General features: G+C 37.4%; 1 protein-coding gene across 1 annotated transcript in view; it reads left to right on the plus strand.

Moving 5' to 3' along the window:
* Positions 1-24,435, plus strand: part of clstn1 (calsyntenin 1) — a 41,166-nt gene that overhangs the window by 6,441 nt on the left and 10,290 nt on the right. Inside the window, exons 2-9 of the mRNA XM_020929483.2 lie at positions 11,560-11,682; positions 16,014-16,209; positions 17,377-17,585; positions 18,686-18,835; positions 19,117-19,302; positions 19,804-20,052; positions 22,511-22,632; positions 23,003-23,165. Of these exons, the coding sequence (XP_020785142.1) occupies positions 11,560-11,682; positions 16,014-16,209; positions 17,377-17,585; positions 18,686-18,835; positions 19,117-19,302; positions 19,804-20,052; positions 22,511-22,632; positions 23,003-23,165 (1,398 nt within the window). The remainder of the gene's footprint in view (positions 1-11,559; positions 11,683-16,013; positions 16,210-17,376; positions 17,586-18,685; positions 18,836-19,116; positions 19,303-19,803; positions 20,053-22,510; positions 22,633-23,002; positions 23,166-24,435) is intronic.

Genomic DNA, 24,435 nt, shown 5'->3' on the forward strand with positions numbered 1-24,435 from the left:
CAGGTCAGCCACAGATGAATGCCTAATAGGACATACCGTGTTTTAAACAAGGTTAGACAAATATAATCATATTTTTGCTCACAGGCTGGGCTAAATATTAGATTTTCTGTTTTGGAAATCGCCATTAGCTAAACATTTACATTGACATTACATTGAAAAAAAAAAAAAAAAAAGCATATTTAAAAAATATCAGCAAGAAAACACTTGACTTTGAGCATCTGGAAAAAAGTTATATGAGAATAAAATGTTATTAGTTGATCTGGTGCAAAAGTACAAACTAAAAGTAAACAAGACAATGTTTCTGTAGTGGCCCCAAAAAGGTAACAGTTAAGGCATTTTTGCTTGAATTTGAGAAAACATTTTTAAATGAGTAATTGGAGATTGCGCTACCTGCCCCTAAATGTGCAGGTCAGCTGGAGCCTGGCCCTTACTGTGGCCCTTTGTGTGCTTCACAGAGACCTGATTCAGTTGCACTACACCACAGCAGCTCTCCCAACCCCCTCAGACGCGTCTCGGGACGTGGAGGGTGTGTCTGCTGCTGAGCTGCCGTGGAGGACAAACAAATGTTGCTACTTGGCAGAGAAACTGAGAGGCCCTCCTGTTTGAGTGCTGAGAGGGGCCTCGAGGGCTATTTTTTTTCTTTTAAGGGCCACAAGTTTGAACTGCCCCAAGTCTGATCTGCCTGTGCCGAAACAAGCTCTGTAAATGATAGACAAACAGGGAAGTGTGCCTGCCTCTGGGGGCTTTAGTCAGAGGTACGCAAAGTAGCCAAAATTATAACCAAGTTAAAATATCATTACTTAAAATTTATATTACTTCAGTGGTCCAAGAAATTACTCAAGTAAAGGTAAAACAGTATTTGGGTAAACTACTACTCAAAACTCATTGCATCATCATCATCATCATCATCCAGACCTAACTTCTGATTTATAATTTAAAGTTTAATTGGAATGACAAAACATGAACTTTTGCACAAATGATGGTATTTTCAAAGGATATACCTCAAAAATGAGAAAAACTAAACCATACCTGAAGGGGTGTTGCAAGAAACAACAGTTATCAGATATCTAAGATTGCTGACATAAAGCTTTTGTCACTTGTAGAACTATACACAGTGGAAGAGTAGCCAAAACCTTTCCTCAAGGAAGAGCATGGTTACACTGTAAAATGACTCAATCAAGAATAAAAGTATGGTGTCAGAAAATGATTTGACCAAGATCTCACCAAGAGAAGAGGAGGTCAGCTGTGCTTCTGAGCCAGACCCAAACTGGGATTTACATACCTTCACAGATCAGGCTGCACTTTGTTTGTCCAAGTAGGATATTTTGAGCTAAAGCCCTGTGAAGGGTCTGTGTGTTTAGAAACAGACCTGTGTAATGTGTTGACTCCAACTTTTCTTATATAAGGAGGTAGCATATGGTGCCTAGTCACAGTTGCTTAAGATTATTTGCAGTTTGGACTTATAATGTGCCCAGTTTGGATTAGAAAATGGTGATAAGCATTTGGGTAGTGTGTCAAATAATAGTATAAATAATAAAATAAAAAAATAATTAAAAGTTAATTTGAGAGGAAAAAAGAACACTTACACAAACTGTATTGATTCACAAGGGAAATCTAAAATGTATGTGGCCAAAAATATACTGTATCTTAGGATAATGTTGTCATGATATTAAAATGTTAATCTCAATACTATTTTTTGATACTAATAGAATAGAATAGATTTGATACTTGATATCAATTTAGATACCTCATTCTAAAAGTGTTTTAGACAAAATGGTAATTTTCAACACAAAATAATAGTATTAATGTATTATACCATGTGGTCTTTTTTTGCAGTATTGATACTTAAATGAGTATCTAGTTTCAGTACTAGTTTTAGTATTGATTAATATCTGATTTTCAACTACAGAAAATAATGCATAAGATATACAGCATTTTCTGATAAAAAAGGAAAATAAATAAAAAATAAATTAATCAAAATGTATCTTATTTATTCATGTCTAAATATTGTCTTGTTTTCACTTAAAAATTGTCTTGTATGGTCCTGCCCTGAAAACTTTGAAAATGTTCTACTCCTATGCTGTACTCTATATTTATACTACTTTTGTGCAAAGCATCATTTACTATCCCCAAACTACACTAGAATCACATCTTAAATGATCAAAATATCCAGTGTCCACAGACAGTAGAAATTGTCTTGAATTGCTGTACAGAAGTGGCTCTTTTTGCAGAGGCTTGAGTGGCTCAGATTGTTCAGCTCTTCTCCTCGTCTCCGTGGAAACACCTCGCGGTCTGCAGTGTGCCATTGGAGCTGTGACACTCCCTTCTTCTGTCCCTCTCCTCCTCACTGTACTGTGGCAGCAAATAGGAGCATTCTAAGAGCCAACCTGGCAACACAAAGCCTTTATTTAGGCCCCTACAATAATGAGGCAGACCACAAAAACTCACTCAATGCTGGACTACAGTTACAAGCATACAGTTACATGAGAGAGGATGGCAGGTCTTCAAAGTGTACAAGTTGTTTAGTGGGATTTTGACCCACTTATGACAAAAGTAATCCATGTTTCCCCATAATATTCTGGAGAAAAAAATACAATGTCACCTTCTATCTCAATAAAGTCATTAAATCTTTCAATACGTTATGTAAGCATTAAACAACAAGGAGCCAAGCGTTACTGTCCGTGCAAAATATGCGTTATTAGTCATTTCCGTGGGTTTTGTTTGAAGCTATAGTCCCTACAGTCTAGACTCAAAGCAGTTAAGCTTAGGCCTGTCTGATAATTACTATACTGACTTACCTTTTTTGGGGTCTCAGTTTTTTTTTCGTGGCTACTTTTTCTTTGTACTATTAAACCTTTTGCTATTTTATGTACAATAAAAAGATTTGAACTGTAGAGGGTTGACTGAATAATTTCTACAACTCATTATAGATCTAAACTAACTAGTAAAGTGTTTCCTTTTGCTATTTTTAAAAACAATTAAGAATGTTTTTAGGATAAATCCTGGTGTAGGGTTATAATACATGGCATTAACATTCTCATTGACCATTGTTTTAAGTTACTTTGACATTGCCTTTGCCTTTGCTTTGATTGTTCAGTAGAGATTTTAGTCTTGTTTGTCAGTGAAAAGCATTGAGAAACTAAATAGCTTTCTTTAAAAGAACACAGTTTATAGATGACCTAATGGCTCTGAATGTCACTTGTTGGTTTATCTCATCTTGTCAGTTTTGCAATTAAGCGCTGATTGCCAGTGCTATCGACCTGCTCTGCCTCCTGACCTGGAGCTAACCCTACCATAACACTTGTACTGTCTTTGCAATCAGTGTATCTGTGCTGTTGACTGGGAAATAACTCCATTATCTCCATTTCCATCTCCATAGGTTCAGTTGTGACATTTATTTCTGTAAATTGAGTACAGAAAATTACAAAACAGAAGCATGGTAAAAATGTTAATCTATGATGGAAAAACACCTTAAAATTTGTGTTTACCTGAGAAAATGCAGCCTAAACTCACAATTCACTTGCAGATTTTCAGCCAACTTGCTACAGACCCTGCTGTTGACCCATGTAAAGCCTTAAAATTTAAAGAAAATTATTGGTCAATTATTATGCATTTTGGTCGACCATGTCACCATCAACTGATTAACTTGACTGAATGACTAAAGATCAAGAGCCCTACAAAACATACCTTGTGTTCAGTTTATATAAAAAGTCTTTATACAGGAATCCTCATGTCTTTTTACGTATAACATAACCACATGTGTAGCTGTTAGTCCTGTTCAGTAGGTGCTGTTTAACATACTCTAAAGGTGAGTCACTGTTTGTGTAAAGTGGTGAATACGGTGTTTAGTGTCTGTTGTCGTGTTGGATCTCAGGATTAACTGGACTATTGTGGGCCTTACATTCCCGCAGGAAGTTCTCTATCACGGTTAATAGGTCAAACTGTATAGGTTAAGCTTCCATAAAAGATACTACAAAGCTCTTTTGTTTCTGTGTGCCATTCACTGGTCAATATGTTACCATGGGCTTTTGGGGCTACATGAAAGGAGCTGGCAACCCTCTGACAGCGTTGGCAGAGCATTGTCCAATGTACCAGACAATTTACAAGTCCCACAGGAGCATGAGGGATGCTACTGGGAGAACTTTGGCAAACGCAAAGTAAATATGAGAAAAAAGTGTGATATTGTAACATGATTCTAACAGGGCATTCATAACAGGGTTTTTAAGTTCATATCTATTGTTTTGACTGCAGATATCAGATGATTTGTTTTGGCACATTATTGAGATAGTGAGTACATGTCCACACATGCATTATAGGAGGCTGTCTTTGTTTACTAATGGGACATAATTAGTTTTGCAGTGATTGCTTTTAGGGTTTCTTGTGAATAGATGCTTTCAGATCTGGATTCATTTGGTAAATGCAAAATAGTTATGGGAAAATAAAAGAGTGATGACACTGTAACATGAGCCCTAGCAGGTGATTTTTAATGGTGTAGTTGTATTTTTGTCCATAATTTTAATATTTTTGGGTTTTATGTGGCAAATTATGCGTTTTGAATAAATTAGCCCACATTGGCTTACACGCTGATGTTATGTTTTTGTATGTTCCTTTTCTGTTAGTCTCTAGTTGCTAGTCCTTTTAAGTATACATCAGTTTTCATAAAGTGCATAAGGTTCTATTGAAATAGCTGTAAAACATGTTTTATTTTAGAGATCCACTTGTGCGTGAACCCTTCAACCCACTTCTGTCTTTGAAATATACAGCCTGTAGACATTTTTCATTTGAGATTCATGACTTAATTCAAACTTATGATCCGTTGCTTACAGTGCTCCTTATTGTGGTCTGGTACAGTCTGCTTACTGTGAAAAGATCCATGCTCCTGGCAGCCCTCCTTTAGTTTTCTCTGCACTCGACCTTGTTGTCAGTGAATGAAATCAGTGCATCCCATTATCAGATTAAATTGCATTGGCTTTATTTGCTGTAACAGGATTGAAAATCAGCTCCTCTGTTGTTTCGAGGTCTAAGAAGGTTACCATCTGTAGCTATTGTTTCTGAGCATATAGGATGTAGTACACAATATTAAATGGTCACATTTTTATATAGCCTTTTTCCACCTCCAAGGCACTTCAATCCTTCAAGGAACCACTCAACCATTCACACACCATTGTACTCAGACACTAGGGGCAAGGTGGGCTGCCCAAGGACACAACAACAACACCACAATTCATCTGTGAGAGCTGAAAGTGCACCACCAACCTGTGGGTTAGTGGATATACGCTATACCAACTGAGCTATTGACGCCTATTTTACAATACCAATTTTATACCACATAGCAGCAGTGTATTTATCAAGGTAGCAATGTCCATTATCCACCCATGTTCTGTTGATGTATTTTTTATGTAGCCAGTTTGATTTACAGGTCTCTTGAATCAATTTTATTTTAACCTCAGGTCTGCTTTTTTAGTATATTCTTTCTCCCCTCAGGTGTGATGGAAGGTGAAGCTGATTAATAAGTCATCATTCTTATGTCCCCTGAGGACAGGTTTGAATGATTGAATGAGGAGAAAATCACATTCCTTACTGTTCACATGGGAGTTTAAAATAAAATTTTGTATCATTTTTTAATGTTTTCTGATGCGGCACCTCTGTTGAATACTGTGTTGAAAGAATATATTGACACAGCTGGGCAAATATGCATTTACTTTCATTTAGGGCTGCAAAATTGTAGACAGCAAAACAAAACAACAACAAAAATCTAATTTCAACTTTCTGACAAGTATTGAGAATAAACCACAAAACAGTTACTTTACATTTGGGTCTGGGTGGCCCATAGTGGCGGTGCACATTTTTAGAGCTGTATCTTGTATGAGACATTTTATATCTTGTATGAGTGTCATCTTTACTCTCTTAAAAGCTGTTTTTATTATTATATTATTTTGTTGAAAGTTCATGTGAGGTTACACTTTTAAAGCAAAGTGTGGAAGTGTCTGCTTCATGCTTGTTATCAAGAATGGGGTGGTCGCTTTTGACAGTTTCTTTTCTCAAACAGAAATGACAGGGTTTTTGAGTTCACACACATTGTATTGACTGCAGACATAAGATTACTTGTTTTGGCACAGCTTTGAGATAGTGAGTACTCATCCACAAAGGCATGATAGGAGGCTGTCCTTGTTTGCTAACAGGGTATAATTAGTTTTGCAGTGGTTGCTTTTTAGGTTTTCTTTGAATAACTGCTTTTATGTAAAAGTCTTAAGTGTGTCTGGTTTATAATTGAGTCTTTAATGCTTGCAGTTTGGTCTTAATGAATTGCTTTACCAGTGTTTGAATATCGTTAAGCCCTCCATTCTGCTGAGATGTTTGTATGGATTACTTTAAACCTAAATCCCACCATATTTTAGTTCTAATCTTGTAGCTCCCTCACCACAAAATGTTAAATGTTTAGAAAATTGAAAATTACAAGAAATTTAGCAAATATAGAATCTGATGAGAGTTCTTGTTTGTCTATCTACAAAGTTTCTGGTTGTTTTCCTGGTCTTTACAGGTTTGTAGGAGGAGGATGAAGCTGTCTTGTCAGAAAGCTCTTGTTGGCGATTTCACAGTGTGTCTGTGAAAATGTGGTGCTTTGTATAAAGTCGTGTTTTAGATTTGGATTTGAACAGAAGTACGCTCGGCTCAAAGAGGCTTTGATTTCCAGAGCAGTGGAGTTCACTTTGAATCCACCACAGACCTTCAGGGCCTGGCTCTCTTCATCCTTACGCACACCTGCCCCACATTTCTCAGACTACTTTTCAAGTTTAAACCTATCAGCGTTTGGCTTTATTTGATCTTGGCTGAAACTGAATATACATTTTCAATAAGAGTCTTTTTCCTCAGTAGTATAACATTTATACTATGATTGCATTTTATAGGTAGAGGTGGGCTGATTAACGAAAAATACAGAATATTGTGAATGTTGTTTTGAAGATATGCAAAATTAGAAAATCAAGTGTCATATGTGGATACATTTAAAGTCATTTCACATTTGTCTGATACTTAAGCCTCGATTAATACATTTAAGGACATGTTTTAGCACATTGATAACAGATTGTCATCGAAAATTGTACTGAAATTGAAACTGTATTAAAATATTTAGTCCTATTTAATGTGTATTGTAACCCGAGAATTTCCATTAGAGTTGTCAAAACAAGTTCAGTTCAAATTCTGCAGAATTAGAATAGGTAGTACAATATTTATTATCCTCATCATGAAAAATGTATAATGTAGTCCCAGTATTTGATTAATATGACAGTAATTTATGGCAAGCAGTGACTATTGGCGCAGTGTTATTCCTATGGGGCTTGTGAAAATGCTGTCTCAGGATGGTGCTGCTTGGGTGCCCCTGTTTCTGCTGGTGGTTTGATGCCTACATGTGACCAGGCTCAGACTGTGCCAGACTCTAAAGCAGATTACTGTAGTTGTCTGTGCTGCTGGCAATCTGTCTAAAGGTTTCCGCTCACAAGACGAGGCTCAGCAAAGACTTAGATTTATGACCTGATCAATTTGCAAATGGCAACCACAGCAGCTGCGCCACACTTAGCCTCACTTACAGGACTAAATGATTTTCAAGACACACTGTAGGGCTGTATCTAATGATTATTTTAGCAGTTGATTAGTCAACTATAATTTTTTTTTCAATTTTTTTCCTGTTGTACATTCACATTTTTTATTACATTATCGACCATATTAAGATCAAAATATGGTTATTTAAGCGCACTATTGATGAAAAACAGAAATGGTATTTTCATATTGTTTTAGAATAACAATTATGATTCTCAAAATACGCCTATGCTCTGTCACAATTAGCTTATTAATTGTTGCAGCCATATTGAACTGTAGACACTTATCATCATTTAATTTCTGTGGTTAAAAATAAACCACTAGAGAAGATGCATGTGCTGTTTAATTACATGGAGATCATATTATACCAATCCAGAGCAAATAGCTTGTAATTAATTTCCATTGATCATATAATCATAATGAATTACTCTAAATTAAGTAATGAGGCGTCACGAGTCATTTGCTCTGGTGAAATTGGATTTGGCAAACAGACATTAAATTGTAGTCTGCTATTTTCAACTGGTTTTGCACTAGTGACAAAAGCAATCACAATAGATGTTTTAATGGAATGATGTAAGTTGAGGAAAAGTCATGATAATAGTTCAATGGGTTTGCTAATTTGTTAACCAAACTGTAAATATTTGGTTCACCTATTCTCTTCTGTAAAAATAATTCTCTTGTTGTGTACAGTGTCCCACCCACAGATGCAGTTGCCATAGAAATATTGTTTTACCTCTCAGGGGTCATAATGTTTTGGTTCTGTGTATAGCACTGATTGCAGGTTATGTAATGGAGTAAATATGTGCCAGAAACCAGGCAGGGCCAAATGCACTGAAACAAAAAATGTCACCAATGATTTGAAACTGTTTTATTGTCAAGGTGCTTTGAGAGCCTTGAAGGTGGAAAAGCACTATATAAAAATGCAACCATTTACCGTTTAGTTTGATAACTTCTGGGGTTGTCAAACTGAAACCCAAATGGCCTCTAGCTGATAATGAAGCTCATACTGAAACTAGATCTTGCAGCTTTCGAGACTTAAATATGACAGAATTGGATCTTTCCTGAATGGTTTTAGAATGGACCATAAGACCATATACTAACATTTTTAGGCTGAAAATGACACTAGACCTTGTATAAAAAGAGTATTTTTTTTATTATTTATGTGATATCAAAATTGATATCACATATGAAGCCTTTTCCTGAGTATAGAAATCAACTCTTGAATTTTCTGTATTGTAACAACACTAATAGCTTGTTAGCAGTATATTACATACAGCATGCTCCAGTCCAAGCTAATCAAGAATATACTGACAAAAGCCTCTATTTGATTTGTTGAACTTGTATTATGCTCCATCTGGACTCTTATATAAGTGTTAATTACGTGCACACAGTCCCTGCAGTGGTTTGTTCACACCTTTATTTCTCTACACTACTGAATATAACCGCACGTACAGTACAGTGCCGTCTACAGCATGTGCCAGTAGAGTCATCCCAACATTAAATAATCATGAATCTGAAGTTTCAAAGCAATGCATCCGCAGTTGTTGTTCAGTCCTGTTTTATCTCTGTTATGTCAGTAGGGTGCCTTTGAAAACTGTATGTCTCTTCTCTTTACAGTAATGATGAGCTGAAGGCAACAGGAAGTTTTAAATTGAGCTTTCTCTAAAATGGCAAAACTATAAATTATGAACTAATGCCCCCTCTGTAACATTAATGAGCCATTTATTTACCGCTTTTGATAGATCTGATATTTATTTTTTGCTGAGTTGTAAGTTATGTCATGCTTTTGTCCTTAGGCTGTGCTGTTAAAGTCCACAAACTGTAATCCAGCAATAATTAGAGTAAAATTGTCAATGCAAATCACAATGTGCCTTGTCATGAATAGAATTTGATTTACTGTAACGCCCTGAATTGGTCATTTACATTCCATCATTCACAAAGAAAAAAGACAATTATAGGCCATTTTGCCATTTTGCCAAATGAACATATATTTTCTTTGAAATGATATTGTTCTGGATGGAATTTCACATTTTCTTGCATTTATTAATTTATTCAATCTGCTTGTTTTCTTAAAAATGCCAAACAAAACAACAACATTTGCATGGAAACAAGAAGGTTGCTAGGCCTGTCTCCATAGTCCCCATAACAAATTTTAAAGCACAAGATATAGCTACAGAAAAATTTTGCGATAAACGATAATTTGAAACTACTTTAGGCCAGTAATCCCAGTAAACCGCTTAAAAAAAAAAAAAAAAAAAACATGAGCTACTACAACAAACAGCAGAATTATTCTACTCTCTACAGCTCAGATCTTACCTTTCTCACATAGAAATGGCAACAATCTTCCCACTTTTGCAAAGAAATTTTACTCACAATAAATACTGAGGCTCAAAATATAGTGTTCTAGCTTTCATATACTGTACAATAAGCTGATATAGTAATCATTGGTGACAGGCCTACAGGTGATAGACTCTTCACCAGGAAAGTTATACTATGCACTTTTTAAATATAATAATTCACACTCTTTTATATCCTCCCCTTGTGTGGCTTTTACATTTTGTGAGGTCCTAGTGTCTTCTCCCACCTGCTGTCTGCAAGTCCTCCAGTCTTCAATGTGTGTTGTCTCTCAAACCACATTCAGAGCCGCCATCTCTCTCTTTGCCTCTGCTGTTTCCCTGAGCCAGCCCAGATGTGTCACTCACCAATGCTTTCTGTATCTTCACCGCAGGCCACTGCTCAGCTCTGCAGATTGTACCATGTTTTTTTAAGGAGTAAACAGTGCCGCAAATAATCCGGCTTCCACTCCATAAATCAGCCTGAAAGCCATATCCACAGACTGTCTTCATCCTTTTGATACTTAACTTTAAAATATATTCACAGATTGTCGCCTGAAACTCTTGCTGGGGCAATGAATCAACTTGAAAAATGTGCCTTTTGTAATTAACGTTTCACTACGAGGCAAGATTTAAATTGAAGAGTAATGAGAAGAGACATTAAGATGACTAGTGATTTTCTCAGCAACCTCCCTCTGTTTCTAATGTTTTTGTTGGGATTGTAAAGACTGTTTACACGAGGAAGGAATGGCTCATAAGTATTGGAGCACATTGTGTTGAAGTGGTAATGGTCAAAATTAAACCCCACATTCAAAATGAAAATCCAAAAAATGCATTTGTTTGAAGAAATTGATCTGGGAGTGCTAAAACTGGATTTGATTAGATTGTACACTGTTTTCATATTCATACCTGTCAAAATAGTTAAAAATGGTACTGTCACATTTCTAGGGGAGGGTCCATCACCTGAGAGTTTCATTCACAGAAGGAATTCTTCAATTTTGAGCTTTTTAAACATCCTTTATGAATAAATGCTAGATGGATATATTTAATGTCATACAATGGAACATTCCAGGCAAAGCAATAACATCTCCATGGAGACAAGAAAAGTTGAGCAGTGCACCTTTAACTGAATTTAAAAGTTGATTTTCAGTACTCAGTTTTATGTTTAAAAGGAGCATTTAACTATTTTCAACATAAAGTAATAGTATATTTTATAATTTATACTATGTCTGATATATGAAGATCATTCTAGAAAACATTAAGGATAGGTTTAATGTTGTCCTATTTCTGTAATTTATTCATACATTCATTTGATACATATAATTCAAATAAGTATCTCGTTTTGAAATCGATTAGCATCTGTGTATAGATTTTTTTGACAATCCTATCTCATGTGCAGTGTAATCGAGTTGAGATATCGTGCAAATTGACAATAACATTGATAAAGTGGCTGTGACTTTTTCATACCCCCCAGTCTAAGGTTTGAAAGTCTATGAAGCGCTGTTGAATTGCTCATTAGTGAGGGAAGCACTTTGCCGATACAGACATTTTTCCTCAGGACATGGGTAATTAGTGAAGCCTTCTTACACAGATGCTGACTCTTTCTCCCCTTTCCTGTTGTTTTTTACAGTCAATAAGCACAAACCCTGGATCGAAACGACGTACCACGGGATCGTAACAGAGAATGATGACAAAGTGCTCCTGGACCCCCCTCTTATTGCTCTCGACAAGGATGCTCCACTCCGCTACGCAGGTGAGAGATGGTGGTCAAGGCAATTAAAGATGACCTGAAATGGTTCTGAGTTTTGACAGGTTAGAAGGTGACAATTCTTATAGAGGGTCGTTTTGATCTCATCTCAAAAACAGATAAATTGCGTAATGGGTACTAATTGGTAAAGGACTATTGAATACATAAGATCTCACCATCAGGCCAAGTGTTAAGAGTGCTTATTTTTATTAGCAATAAAATCTCCTTATATAATACATTCAAGTAAGATAGAAGCTTAATGCCATATTGTTAAATATTCCAGACAAGCAGGTGATTTTATGATTTGAATATAATCCCACACAGTCTATGGCTTTGGTCCTGTTTATTTCTCCTAACTGAAGTTGTGCTGATGACTATCTTCTGAGAATTGCTGCATTATAAAATCTTGAACTTTCACTCTTTTCACTCTTGGGCTACAATTGTGTTAATGAACCTCCAACACATTCCCCACATTCAATTTTTATTAGGATTTAGCTCTGATCTGAAATTCAGATCAAAATCTTGTTTCATCTGTGGGACTCCTAGTGGAGTGGCACAGTTAGTATGCTTTATGTACGAGGCAGTGCTAACTCTGTTAGCTCTGGGCAGCTTAAATCACTCCATTACAGTCACATGAGCCCTGTGATCTGGAAGTAGACCAAATATACATTTAGTTTTAGTTCATATGTATCTTATAGTTGTCCAAGCAGGATTTTGCAGAGGAGTGTTGCAAAGTATAGCTGTTGACAAATGACAAATCATGCCACTTTGAAAGCTGAGAAGTAATTGATAAAATCAATGTAGTGATTGGCCAGTCCTATTTAAAATATTTAAAATATTTAAAATATTGAGCTCCTTCCAATATGTAAAGTACCCCAATTTCTTAAATATATTGAATATATTGAGCAATGATTATGACTTCAGCCCTAAGAGTTTCAAAGTTGTCTTGTTTTCAAATGAGCTTCTTCTCAGTGTGATGTTTGCCACCTTCAGTCACTAGCGACAGCAGAGGGTGTGGAGGAGCTGTGGTGTAATTGGCCGTTGTCCCTGTGAGCTCTCAGTGTGAGGCTGATGGGCTTCATGTGGCAACAAGACTGACCCACTCCTCTGCCAGCCTCCTCCACACTGCAGTGCCTGTCTGTCTGTCTGTCTGTGTGTGTGAGTGTATGTGAGTGTATATGTGTGTGTGCGCAGCCACTCTTAAGGCCAAGAAATATCATAATACACTCTCAAGGTGAACCTGCAGTGGCCTCTCAGTCTGATGGACTGCTGTAGTTCATTTTGAGTCTACACTATAACACGATACAATAGACATATAACTGTGGTCTCATTTCATAAATAACGTTGAACATTTAAGGGACAAATCACTATATGGGTGTTCTTTGACGATATTAAAGATTAATTGGATGAGGACTCACGTCTTACAGTAATTTCCTTATTTTAGATGGCACATCTAGATGTAGAGGTCAATATAAGTTAAATACTTCTGTCAATTTAATTGAATTTCTGAGACCCGCAGAGTGTATGCATTTAATATATAGTAGCTCATTTTAGGTCAGCTCGTCTTAATAATTTTAGCGCACTTGCCATTCAACAAATCATTTCAGCAGCTGCCATTCAATCCCCCTCAGAATAACTCTGGCTATAATTGACTTATACATTTACCATCAGCTGCAGCCGAGACATCCTCGAAGCAGGTCAAGGCCAGGATCAATACAGTGCTTCAGTTCAGACGGGAGCAGAGAGGACAGTGGAGAGCTGAGGCCTCCTCATTAGAACACAAAGGCCCTTCACTCTGCTGCATGACTGCCCCAGAACAGCAGCAGTCTATGTGAAACTATTGGCCCTAGGTTTGTTAAGTTCCAATGACTTCTGCTACCAAATGGGAATTGGTACTTTTGGTTTGTAGCCAAGTCTTCAGTGCAAGGAATTATGTGTTTTTTTTTAACAATAACATTAAGCTTTTTATAATCTGTATGTCAAAGTAAAATGACATTCTATTCAAAATAACAAAAGAAAGTTGAAATGAACCATCATTCTGTTCATCTACTTTTGATTCTTATACAGTACTTTATATCATATATAGTCTATATTTTGTGCCTCTTGCTAGACAGTCCACTCTCAGATATGCAGAAATTTCAAACAAGTATTTCAGTATTTTGCATCATACATATTTTCTGTCAGATGGGAACTTTCTGAACATGCACCAAAAGCAACTGAGATGCAGAATTTTGAAACCTTGCATCAGCCCCCTGTGGTGCTCACCTGAATACTTAACCGCTCTTATCCTGTAGCTTGGATTTAAAAATAGAATGAATTTTAGATGGGATTTCATATGCGAGTGGTGTCAGGTGTAATTGGCTGTTTTGTCAGTTTCTGCCTTCTTAAAGCTGAGTCATTAATACAACAGACTGGTCTTGTCGGAGACTGTTTTACATTCTTGTCTATCAAATAGCGGTGGGTGATATTGTCAAAAATGAATATATCAACTTTTTTGTGCATTGTCAGAGCATATTTTAACAATGCATCAGGAATACTGTGCCTATAAAACATGAATGGACCGTGTAATTAATCACAAAAGGGCAGAAATATCTCTTTATACCCTGGAAGATAACACAATGTTTCTGTGTCTTTTCTCGATTATTTTTAATAATTTTCAATTAAATTATATGCAAAATAAGAATATTAAGTATATCTCCAAAACAGCAATTGTGATATAATCATTTTTTCGGACTTATCTCCCACCTATACTTTCAATACAAGAAAACTGTCTACTCCTTTTGTCCAGATTTCCATTACTCTTTTTCCTGTGTTGTCTGTGCCTCTCTTTCACTGGGTCTGTCTCTTCTCCTTCTTGTAGAGAGTTTTGAGGTGACCCTCACTGAAGAAGGTGATCTTTCCTCTGCCTTGTTGCTTAGTATTAACCCACTAACGCTAAACTACATCTGCACTTTGACACAGAAATCCTGCCATGCTCTTTTATTCTCCCCATTTTCAGTTGTTATACTTTTATTTGAATATTTTCGTTCATTATTCTGACTCTGGATATTTTAACTATTATTACAGCTGGATGAAAAGTGTGTTGTGGGGCTGGCTGCTCTTAGAAATATCTATGCATGAGACATCCATTGCAGTTTGCAGACCCTAACAGTGTTCAGCTGTCTACTAGAACAAAAAAAAACTGCTTACTTATGAACAGGAGTGCCAGCATTTTGTCCAAACCAAATTTCAACAGTATTTGTTCCATTTCTAATAAATAAACTGTACAAAATTGGTCTGAAATTATTGATCTCAGTCAGATACAATCACTCCTGTTAATATTGTGATCTAAAGCTGCTGAGATTGTTAACTAATGCAAACTCTCTCCGCTGCAAAGTTTTCTGTTTTTGCATCGTCGCCTCAGTGAACCTCTTGGGTTAATTTGCCGCCACTAATCTCACCATTATAGCATGGCTGCAGTTGTCATTTGATGTGGATGTCGAGCAAGTTGATATTTCTAACCCCAGTTCTCATCCAGTTTTTATTTTGTTTCTCAGTACTGTTGTGGGATCTTTTCTTTGGGGCTAATTTGCACAGGAAGACTTCATTTAGTTGAAAAGATGAGGTTAATTACAAGGTTTTCGGGTTGCTTTCTTTCAGACAGAATAGGTCTTGATGACTGAATTGGTGTGGGACCAACGTAACACAGTTTAATCAATTCAATTGTTTTGTTCACATTTTGTAATTAATGGGTTTCTCGTGACACTGCATTCATGTGGTCTACACGAGCTTGTGTTTGTGCCTCAAAACATACTAATTAGAAGTTACCTGATTGGAAAAGTTAACTTTTAAATACATAGAAGCCCAGAGGGTTAATTAAACATAGCAATTGTGTGTTTTTACAACTATACAAATACCTCATGAATGCAGTATGCAAGAGAGTACACTTAGAAAAAAAAAGAAAAATAACAATATTCTCTATGTACTTTCAGTATAATTTGAATTGACTTTGATCTGAAATACCCAGAGCTCTCCTGTGAAATGCCTGTCCACACCTTTTCGGTTTTGCCTGCATGATTGACTGGATGCAGTGTTTTCAGTGGCTTAGAAAATACACTATATTCTGTGATATTTACTTCCCACCCCACCTTGCCCCACTTACCCCTGCCTCCTCCTTTTTACTCACTCATTTGACAGTGCTCCTGGGCTGCCCTCCACCGACACTACCTCACCCCAAACTCCTCCTCCCTTAGCTCCTAAAACCTGTGGCTGTGTATTATTTTCTGTGAATTATCTAACTTAAATGTAAAATATGCCCCCCCAACTCCAGTTAATGGTAAATATTTTGGCTTGTTCAGGTGAGATTTGCGGATTCAGGATCCATGGCCAGAATGTCCCATTTGAGGCGGTGGTCCTGGACAAATCCACAGGCGAGGGGGTGATCCGCGCTAAAGACAAGCTGGACTGTGAGCTGCAGAAGGAGCACACGTTCACCATCCAGGCTTATGACTGTGGAGAGGGGCCTGATGGAGCCAACATGAAGAAGTCACACAAGTACGTTACATACTAGAGCCTTTAAATGAAGTCAGGCAGCTGAAAATGGCTTGAAATACATACGTAAATGCATGTAATGTAATATGCTTTTTATGCCTGGACTTTCTCTTTCTGAAATGGGATCAGAACTGTTATGTTAATATGCATATACTTTTTATTATATTGACTACCGTATTTTCTGGGCTATTAGATGCTCTGGAATGCGCACTGTCATTAAAAGGTCTATTTTTGAACTTTTTTCAAAAATAAACTGCACCGAACTTTAAACGAAACACAACAGTTAGATGGGTCAGTTGGACTTTGTTTGGCGCGTTCACGGTGACTCTGGGCTTTGTTCAATTGTGGCATGTAGGGACGGTGCTGTCTGGGACCTGCTGGATTGTTGGCGTGTTCGCAGTGACTCAGTTGTTCAGTTGTGTGTAGAAGTGGCACATTGCACTCTTTTTTTGGTTCGTTTCTCCGTTCCGTTCTTCCGTTCCATTCTTCCGTTCCGTTCCTCGTCCGTGTGGAGTGATGAGTGTGTCTGCGGGTGTGTTTCGCTTCGTGGTCGCTGTCTGCTCCGTGCATGTTTGCGTGCGGGTCATGCAGCTTTGTAATTTACTGAAGTCGTGCTGGGACTCCTGACTGGATTCGTGTATAGGGTGCTCTGGCTTGTGGGCCGCACGGTCGTTTTTTGATTGGGGTTAGAGGCTTAAGAGCGTGCCTAATAGCCCGGAAAATATGGTATATTTTCAAATAACAGTTATTCCCCAAATTAAAATAGGTACAGTAAATAGGTAACATTTTAACACACAGTAAAGCCTGGTAATAGGGTGAAAAAACATGCTAAAATTGTAATTATGGTAATTATTATGTACTCATGGGAACTGAACTCATCTGTACTTTATTTCATGCAAATTCAAATAACACAAAATCTATTAATATGCCAGCAGGGCTGTGATAAGTATAAGTACCATAATATCAAACTTTTCTGTTAACTTTTGAAAGCGATATTGTACTGGAAAAAAATACTCAGTCCAGTTGACAGAAGTCAACCTTCTTTTGCTATGCACCCTACCTGGACCAATAAGCAATTACACAGACACTGAACTAAAAAATTAAATTTTTCAACCAACAGAAGACACAATGTTGTTACACATATTTGATTTATTTTCTTTTTCCCTCCAGAGCCACTGTTCACATCCAGGTGAACGACATCAATGAATACTCCCCAGTGTTCAAGGAGAAATCATACAAAGCCACTGTCATCGAAGGCAAGAAGTATGATAGCATCCTGAAAGTGGAGGCAGTAGATGCAGACTGCTCCTTCCAGTTCAGTCAGATCTGCAGCTATGAGATTGTCACCCCCGACGTGCCCTTCTCCATCGACAAGGACGGTACGCGCTCTCCATCGTACTGTTTTTTTATTGACACACTTCTCATGTTTATTGATCTGAATAAACAACAGCCTTCACGAAATGCCCAATTGAAATTCAGTGCCTTGCCTTTTTGCCTTGAGGAGGGATAGCTGCGTTCTCCTTGAAGTGACAGAATGTAGGATACTTTTCCCCCCGTGTACTTCTGAAACTCAATAAGAGAGCCAATAAAAGTGTGTTATGAAAAGCAAGCGATTCAGAGGCAAAGAAGTCACGCAGTGATTTCAGAATATAGACTGGTGATAATGTCAGACTTGGTAGACTTAGAAATGTGAGATATTATAATTGTTATATCAAACTCCTGGTGTAATCACAGAAACATGTGCTGGAGGAAGCTGAGACTATATTCTTATGTGCATGTTAGAGGTGCACTATGTAACTTTTCTGGTGGAGGGCACACCAGCTACTTGTCTCCGTGGTGATTTATCTTAAATCTATCAAAAAATTACTTATAAGTAGTGAAATTATCTGACCTGGCAGCAAGATAATTTTACTTAACAAGTTATCTTAAAATAAACTACTTCTAGACTAGAGTTAAGCAGTCTCAGGACTAGTAAGTAGATAATAACCTGATATAAATTTTAAATATTTGCCAGATCAAAAATTTGCAGTGTATGTTTTACATGTATTTCTGTCTGTGGCGACTAACAGTTGACAGCCCCAAGCCAAGTTACTAGTTAGCAAATCTTTAGAGAGACTAACCTAATTGAATATAGGCAAAAGTTTGATGCAATGTGGAACATTCTAGGCAAAGCATTAACAACTCAAGTAGGCGATGGAACCTCTACCAGAAAAGTTACATAGTGCAACAATATTGTTAACTTTTAATTGATTATAAAGGAAAAAAAAACTTTCCTAGTCATCAAATTATTACATCATCATAAAAGCAAAAAAGATCAAGTTTAAAATGGACTAAAGGGCTTGGACCTGGCAGAGCTCTTAAATAAATTCAAAGGCACAGCGCTTTTAAACTCCACCTTATCTGAATTTGAATACATCTAGTAAATTAAACACAGTTCTTCTCCATGAATAATAAGTAATATACCCTTCTGTTTTCTCAGGTTTCATCAAGAACACAGAGAAGCTGAGTTATGGCAAAGAGCACATGTACAAACTGACAGTGACGGCCTACGACTGTGGGAAGAACAGAGCCTCTGAGGATGTCCTGGTCAAGATCAGCGTGAAGCCCACCTGCAAACCCAGCTGGCAAGGTACCAACTCCTCCTACTCCTATTATATTTACTGTGCACCCGTATTTCAGTGTAGAAGTAAAACAAGCTACTTACCACTGTGGTCACGATTCTAACATTTTGGATTACCGTTATAAGCAGACTACATACACATTGTCCTGTGTTTATTTTATAATCTAATGACAATGGGGGCTAAAACACCTCAAGCAATCATTATACAATACAGTACTGAGTGCCTCATTGACCAGTTCCCTTATACACTACTGAAGGTCATTTTCACTTGTTTTTCCTTACCCCTTTAGGTTTCAATAAGAGGATTGAATATGAGCCTGGCACTGGCAGCCTGGCCCTGTTTCCCAGTATGCACCTGGAGACCTGCGATGAGCCAATCACCTCCATCCGGGCCACCATCGAACTGGAAACAAACCACATAGGAAAAGGCTGTGACCGGGATACTTACTCTGAGAAGTCCCTGCACAAGCTCTGTGGTAAGTCATTGTTACTCACTGCTCTGTGTCACCTTTTGATGACGTTATACTTTACTACTGCAGCTTTGGGTCAATATTTGATTATGTAATCCAGTGAATAATTAATAAAGCATATTTTATACTGTATTAGTCTTCTAACATGAGTTTTGACCTTATGAGGTATGTGGAAAAAATGGTGCTACCCTTTCCATTCTTTGTAAATATGGTCCATGGAAATTTCTATTTCTTTTTTTTGTAATAAGAAATGCAATAGAGCTAGGGATTGTGTCAGAATTTTCAGTTAGTGAAAAACTAAGGGCGATTTTAGATGCTAAATACTAAACCTCCCATTTACTTGGTAACTGTTGCTTTTTGCCATTCTATCCTGAGCTCAATTGATAGTTACTGTAAAACAATGAAATGGCAGCTGTATCAGCTAGGAAAACTGCAAAGATTTTTCCCGACTTCCTAATATATACAAATTAATACAACTCCCCCATTGTGTGTGTGTTTTATTTTTAGGTGCTACCTCAGGCACTGTGGAACTGCTGCCTGCCCCCAGCAGCTCTGCCAACTGGACTGTCGGACTGCCCACTGACAACGGCCATGACAGCGATCAGGTGTTTGAGTTCAATGGGACTCAGGCCATCAAGGTCCCAGAGGGCTTGGTGAGCACCAGCCTCAAGGACCCCTTCACCATCTCTGTTTGGATGAGACATGGACCAGGGGCACACGAGAAGGAGACCATCCTCTGTAACTCGGACAAGACAGGTGAACACTGCAAGCATACACTGAAGATAATTTTGAATGATAAAGCTTTGACCTGGGAATTATTTTACATTAGTTAATGCTTAAACATATTTACATATTATTACAAAACATGGTGTATCAAATCTGTGTAAATAATAATGTAGTACTGTCTTCATAAAACAATTTCTACTAAAACAGGGCAATTTTTCCTCTAGTTAAATATGCTGGAGTTATTCTTGGTAACAAAAATGGAAAGAGTTGAGAGCAAATAGGAATTTTATAATATTATAGTAATGAATACATTGCTTTCTGGGTAATTTTAATTCACTTGTCACAAAAAACTATGTATGAACCATGTATACAAAATAATATTTATGTAACATTACAGAATTTGACAAACACTGTTGAAATTAGGACATGATCAGTGAATTCCAGCTGCTTTAGCAACATCCTGGTTTTAGCTTCTATTTTTGTCTCCAGTTGTAATTTTCACACTCCTTGATCTTGTTGACTGTAACGTCTCGGTTATATCCAGCAGAAAAAGGGGCGGGCTGATCATCAGCTTGTGTCCCTTTGCTTATATAAGAAGGATCAGTGCGTCACGGGTGGAACATAAGCTCCTCTGACCACTGTCTAAACTAGAATTATGACTGCTCTCACCTATAAAACGGAAATACAATTTGTTGTTTAAAAATTTAACTACCACTTTATATGTCATGGGTTGTTAATGAAATGTATTTGTGTTTATGTTTTTATTTGTTTGAGCAAGGTACATTACAAACATAAGTATAGGTATGTGTGGGACTATCTCTGGTGCTCAAAAGGAGTAGGCTGAAGTCTAAAAAACGTATCGTGTTTTACTCCAATTGTTTTACTTGAACACGTGGTTGACACATACATACAGAGGTATATACAAACACATATACACACACATATATACCTATACATACATACATACACAGTGTTGGGAAGGTTACTTTTAAAATGTATTCCCCTACAGATTACAGATTACACACCCCAAAATGTAGTTTGTAACGTAATCCATTAAATTACTTAAAATGAGTAACGTAATCTGATTACTTTGAATTACTTGATTTTGTCATGTTTTTTTAAACGACATGAATGTAGCAACCACATCCTGAAAATTCTTGTTTGTTCTCTTCAAATTGTCTGAGCCCAAGTCTCCATGAATAAGCAACTGTTTGCTGTAGAGAAACAAAGACCACGAGATCTTAATATAAGAGGTTTTGTCTGTTAAAAGACAGTAACAAGATAAGCTTTTCCTTCACCATATTAAAAAATATTATTGATAGAGAAATAATTTTTTATATGAGATCACCTTAAATTATTTCAACCTACTGTTAGGTGTCATGTTGTTTAGACCTGGTTTTAGTCCTGGTTTAATCCTGGTTTTAGTCCTGGTTTAGTCATGAATTTAGACCTGGTTTACTCCTGATTTTAGACCTGGTTTAGACCAGGTCTAGACCAGGTCTTGACCAGGTCTTTAGTTCTGGTTTAGTCGTGGTTTAGTCCTGGTTTTAGACCTGGTTCAGTCCTGCTTTAGTCCTAGTTTAGTCCTGGTTTAGTCCTGGGTTAGTCCTCGTTTAGTCCTGGTGTTAGTTCTGGTTTAGAGGCGCACAGGAGGAAGCGCGGTTTACGCAAGAAAACACAGTCCACACACGGCGCACGAGACGGCGGTGTCCGCGCTGTAACTACGGAAGGAGACGTGGTCCGCGCGTTCTCAGGTTGATGATGATGATGAAGGTGTGTGTTTGTGTGCGCGTCCACTCATGTGGCAGGTCACTATAGGACAGTAGTGCAGATATTATGAGTCTATGCAGGTTGTTTTCACCAGTGCCAGTAGCTCCTGTTTCACATTTAAGTTGTAGGTGATTTTATATTTGTTTTTTTTATATATATATATATCTCACATCGGGAGAAGAATTTCCAAGACACAAATGCGTTTTTACCAATGCACTGCTGCTTCCATTGTGTGACTGACACCGCCAACTTTAACATGACGTTTCCATCGCTCTTACTGTCGCGTTCTGTTTGGGTTTCTGGCAATGAGTGGAATTACCGAAATAAAAAAAATAAATAAATGGGATGTAGCACAAAATGTGAAAACAGGAAAATACCACTTTGTAATCCACTTATTTCAACAAAGTAACTGTAATCCAATTACCACTCATTGAAACAGTAACTGTAACGGAATACAGTTACTCATAATTTGTACTCTGATTACGTAACGGCGGTACATGTAATCCGTTACTCCCCAACACTGTACATACATATGCATAAACACATATATACATACATGCACAAATATATTTTCGTTAATAATAATGATAAAGAATCATATGGAAATAATGGAGGGCACAACTCTAAGCTGCCAAACAGAGTTGTGTCTGAGTTCTTATGTTTCTTTTGTTGGTAAACCATTTAAATAGAGGAATCTTGTTTTATTTGTCCTCCATAGAGATGAACAGACACCACTACTCCCTGTATGTCCACAACTGCAGACTGATCCTGCTGCTGCGTCAGGACCCCTCTGAGGCCGAGAACTACAAACCAGCAGAGTTCCACTGGAAACTGGACCAGGTCAGACACTAGTAATATATCATCATTATATATGGCGATAATGTGAAAAAATAAATCCAAAGAAACCTAAACACTAAACACCAATAAGATGAGAGGAGTGAGACAAGAACAACTACAAAGAAAACAACTACAAATATTATGAATTAAGCAGCGTTTGTTGGGTATATCGTCAATTATATCATGATTTACTATATAATCTTTTATATGGTGATAACAATATTTTGATATATTTGGCTGTATTGCTCTATCCTAATCGCTCATACGGCAACGGAATTATTAAGTGTACTGCCACAATAGCTACTTCTTCTCCTCCTATTGTTCAGACCTTGTAATTTCTGTGCACTTACACTTCTTTCTGTTGTCTCTGTAGGTGTGTGATAAAGAGTGGCATCACTATGTGCTGAATGTGGAGTTCCCCACAGTGTCTTTGTTTGTGGATGGAAACACGTTTGAGCCCTTCCTGGTCACAGAGGACTACCCACTGCACGCCTCTAAGATTGAAACTCAGCTCACTATCGGAGCCTGCTGGCAAGGTACTTCATACTTCATTCATCTGAAGCTTTATTTAACAGTAAGACAATCTGCTTCCTCTAGGTACTGGATAATCTTGAGAATTACATTTTAAGTGTCTGTGTATGTGAGACTGGAAAATAACTGGTATCTAATCTGCATTCTTGCTCTGGATTGTGGCTGGTTTGAGTTCAGTTAAATCTTGATGTAGACCTAGTTTGGTCCTGTCCTGTCCTAGTCCAGGTTTAGTTCCCAGTTACATGCCAATTATAATCTAAGACTCTGCAAGTATGAACGCATCCTTAAAATCTATTTCAGAATTGTTTGTTTAAATAGTTATGGTCTTTATCTTGAGTTGAGTCTTTAAGTTCTCTATCTTCAAAATAGGAACCCACTGTGCCTTTTTTCAGTATAGGCAAAGCATTTGGTAGAAATTATGATATGTATGTATGCATGCTTCTTATTGATCATATACCTTTAATTGCATTTTGACGTGCTATGTTTTATATTCACTGGTTCAACTCTTTAGTTTCAAGCTAATTTAACACTGACTACTCTTAATTAATTGTTATAAAATGAAACTCTAATTTATGCCGCCTATGTAAAAGTATGGAATCATTTGTCTGATGTATTCTGCTACAGTTCTTTGGCTTAGTGCCTTCGTGCAAAGTGTGCTTGTTTCTTGACCTGGTTTTAGCCTCTCCTGCAGATCCTCACCCCTCCTTTCTCTCCTTTCTCTTTCCTCGTCTGTCTCTGTCCTCTGCAGAAATCTCAGGACATGACAATGACACTGAAACTCCCTCTGAGCCCGCCTCAGGTTGCCTCCCTTACTACTGTGTCCCATGTGTCACAATGTCCCCCCATCCTATTTGCATCATTAGAACTCCACCAACTCCCATTTCATTTTTGACACAGAAATGCGTTCTATTTTTAGCATGACACCATTGCTAATATGCTAGCTCATATAGGTCTGCTTTTGTCTTCATCATCCCATAATATTGTTTAGTTTTCCATTGCATTACTTTTTAAAAAACTGAAGTACCACAGATGAGAAATAGATACTCCACGCCTGCCTGTGGTATTTTGCAATGCTGGCTTTTCTTTCGACCTTGGGGTCAATAGCTTCATCATATCCGATAACAAAGAATACACCATACATGGATGGCTGCGACCTTGAAATGTGTACACCTCAGTCTGGCCTCATTGCAGTGGTGCAGTTTGTGCCTATTATTATTACAGAGACACATCAAACTGTTTTTTTCAGCTTGCAGATGTTGTGTGACTTTAAGGCTG

This window comes from Boleophthalmus pectinirostris, unplaced genomic scaffold, assembly GCF_026225935.1.
Source record: "Boleophthalmus pectinirostris isolate CB_2022bp ecotype Guang Dong unplaced genomic scaffold, ASM2622593v1 HiC_scaffold_8, whole genome shotgun sequence".
Taxonomy (NCBI): domain Eukaryota; kingdom Metazoa; phylum Chordata; class Actinopteri; order Gobiiformes; family Gobiidae; genus Boleophthalmus; species Boleophthalmus pectinirostris.